Source organism: Dioscorea cayenensis, unplaced genomic scaffold, assembly GCF_009730915.1.
Source record: "Dioscorea cayenensis subsp. rotundata cultivar TDr96_F1 unplaced genomic scaffold, TDr96_F1_v2_PseudoChromosome.rev07_lg8_w22 25.fasta BLBR01001786.1, whole genome shotgun sequence".
NCBI lineage: Eukaryota > Viridiplantae > Streptophyta > Magnoliopsida > Dioscoreales > Dioscoreaceae > Dioscorea > Dioscorea cayenensis.
The window spans coordinates 49,115-52,077 of NW_024088177.1; the positions used below are offsets into that span (position 1 = coordinate 49,115).

The following is a 2,963-nucleotide window of genomic DNA, read 5'->3' on the forward strand; positions in this document are numbered from 1 at the left end:
AATAATAATTATCCTAAAAATGAGGTATGATGAAAGCACGAAATGAAAAAAAAAAAATTGAAAAGGATATAATTTATTATTAAATCAAAATATTACAATAAATGCAAAGAGAGATGATCCCATGGAACCGGTTCCATGATAGTTACTATAGAACTGATATGTAGCTTCACCTCAGCAGTTGGATTGTTTTGATTTAATAACTTCTAAAATAAAGGGCATGGATTTTTTAAGATAATTACCAATTTATCCCTAAATTATATAATAAAAAATAACAAAATTTATAAACCCATAGCTAAGAATAAGCCACGTCTTGGTTCCATAGTAGTTACCACGGAACCGAGTCTACAGGATCAAAATTCCATATTTATACAATAATGACAAATCAACTCTTATAAACTAGAATACTTCTGAATATAAAATGTTCTGCAACAACATAATCTAAAATAGAGATTATTTTCAACTAACAATGATTTGAATGTAAATTTTCATAATATACTAAAATATTGACATAAATCATAATGTCTTACAGAAACTTCGCGAGATGAGATTGGATTGTTGTGTCCTCCCATTCCAAACTCTTCCACAAGTCTATCTCAACGTTCACATCTTTGAATTTATTATTGACAATGGATGACTTGAAAGGAAGTTTCTTTAGCTTTGGACATTGGTACAAGTCAAGTGTAGACAAAACAGGGAAATCCAATGGACATGTGCTCAAGCTCACTAAGTTCGGCGTGAACCGGATCTGCAAATATTGTAGGCTAGGAAAGGTGGGAAGGCCTGATGAAGCTTGTTGCATCTGATCTGCATGGTCAATCAATTCCTTCATTGCTAAACAACATACTAAATTTAATGTCCTAAGGCATGGGAGATGTAAAACCCACGAAAGACTCCTCAGAGAATGACAATATGCAATGTAAAGGGATGTCAACCTCGGGAAGCATTCACTAGGTAATGTTTCTGCTGACCAAGTGATTTGCTTGAGCTTTTGAAGAAAACTCAAATTGAGAAGCTTTAGACTGACCCCACTGCCATTTATCAACAACTCCTCAAAGTCAGAAAATTCAATTCTTAACTGCATCAAACCCTCACCACCATGTTTGTTACTCAAGTCACAAAAACGGAGTTTAGGCATACGATGCAGTCCTTGCATACATATATTCCAGGTTGGCAAATCTTTGAGAAGACCAAGAATCTCGACTGAGGTCACATGCATACCAATCGCTTTAACTTTTTTCTTCAGTAAACTCAAATCATCTGCTTCTAAACAATTATTTCTGAAAAGATCAATCACTTGCAACTTGGGCAACCTTGATAATATAGACAACCCATACTTTATTCTTGCGCCCTCGCTACCTTTTCTACAAATGAAGTATTTTAATTCCTTCAGTTCTTCTAATTCAGGTGAAAGTGACGAAATGTATGTGTAGCTAATATTGAGGTAACGAAGATTGACTAGAACTCGAATTTCTTTTGAAAGATCAGAGATAGGTACCCTAGATAGATTCAAGTATATAAGAGATGGCATATGAGGGAAAATATTTAGGAAGCTATTATAGGACCGAACAAGGGTGAAATACATTGATACAGTAAATAGACTCTTAAGATTAGGATATCGAGGAGAAGTTGGTGCGACAGAAATTAGGTCTTTTTCATTAATATTTAGATAATTTACATTCCTCCGATTCATTTTGAAAAATATTCGTTCTGTCTCCTTCCAAGTACTTACTTCCCACTCTGTAGATTGCCTACGATCATCATCATCATCATCATCTGTACATATTGTAATCCATTTGTTCTTTTTCTTGCCACACTCAGAGACAATCCACAGTGCCATATCACGAATCACATCATGTAATTTGACATAATCTTTGACATAATCTTCACCATCAGGCCTAGTGTTCAATTCCACCAAACATGTTGCATTTAAGTTTCCAATGAGATTATATCCCTTGTCAAAAGCTTCTCCAATGTTTCTGAAGTCATCGATCAATCCAATTCCAATCCAATACTCTATAAGACCAAACGCACAAATCTCCTTATCTTCAGGCCACTGAGCACAACACAAGAAACATTGACGTAGAGTATCATCCGCCAAATTATCATAACTGAGCTTCAAAGTGCAAAACAATGATTCTTCAATACCCGTGACGATATTGATGTCCAAGTTAACTAATGACCTGAGCATGTCACGCCACTCTTCAGGCTTCTTCTTATTCGACATGGCTCCACCAATAACTTTAAGGGCAAGTGGTAAGCCTAAGCACTTCTCCATAACTTTCATTGCAATTTTTTTAATACCAGCATTGGAATTGATGGTCTCTTTATTTGCGTGTTGCTTGAAAAGATGCCATGCTTCTTCTCCATCCAAACATTCAACTTTGATCTTCTTGTCAGCTTTCATACGAGCACACACATCATCTTTTCTGGTTGTGAAGATTACCTTGTGCTTGCACCTTTGACTTCTATCTTCACAATTTTGGCTTTGATGATGAGCAAGTGGAATACCAAGTTTTTCAGGAAGCTCCACTTTCTCCCATATATCATCTAAGAGTAGCAAAAAGTCTTTGTTCTTCAAAAACTCAAATATATCATTCTTCTCATAATGAGGGGGCTGCAATCCCAACCTTGTAGATATCTCCTTTTGAAGCTTCTCAAATTGAGGTTCTTTTGAAACCACCAGATAAATGACATGCTTGAACCCCATGTTGGCACCACCACCTTGTAATGAGTTGATTGATTTCATTCAAGAGAGTTGTCTTTCGACCCTCCCATGCCCAAATCCCCACCATAGATACATTGTCATCACTGCTAGTAACCATGAACTTTCTCAAGATTTAACTTTGATAATCTTGCCTCGACAATTGATGAAGTTGGGATCTCCCCTAACTTGCTCTTGGAGGTTGTGCCTCACTTTTTCTTTGAAAGCATCATATTTAGGTCTTCAAGTTCTTGATCTATTT

At 36.1% G+C, this 2,963-nt stretch overlaps 1 protein-coding gene across 1 annotated transcript; it reads right to left on the reverse strand.

The window, feature by feature from the left end:
* Positions 1-523: 523 nt before the first annotated feature.
* On the reverse strand, positions 524-2,707 carry LOC120256985 (putative disease resistance protein At4g10780). Its single transcript, XM_039264627.1, has one exon. The coding sequence runs from the start codon at positions 2,705-2,707 to the stop codon at positions 524-526; it is 2,184 nt and encodes a 727-aa protein (XP_039120561.1).
* Between the last annotated feature and the right edge of the window lie 256 nt (positions 2,708-2,963).

Bases quoted from the DNA above. Each gene is read 5' to 3' on its own strand.
- LOC120256985 (XM_039264627.1), bottom strand. From the start codon at position 2,707: ATGGGGTTCAAGCATGTCATTTATCTGGTGGTTTCAAAAGAACCTCAA.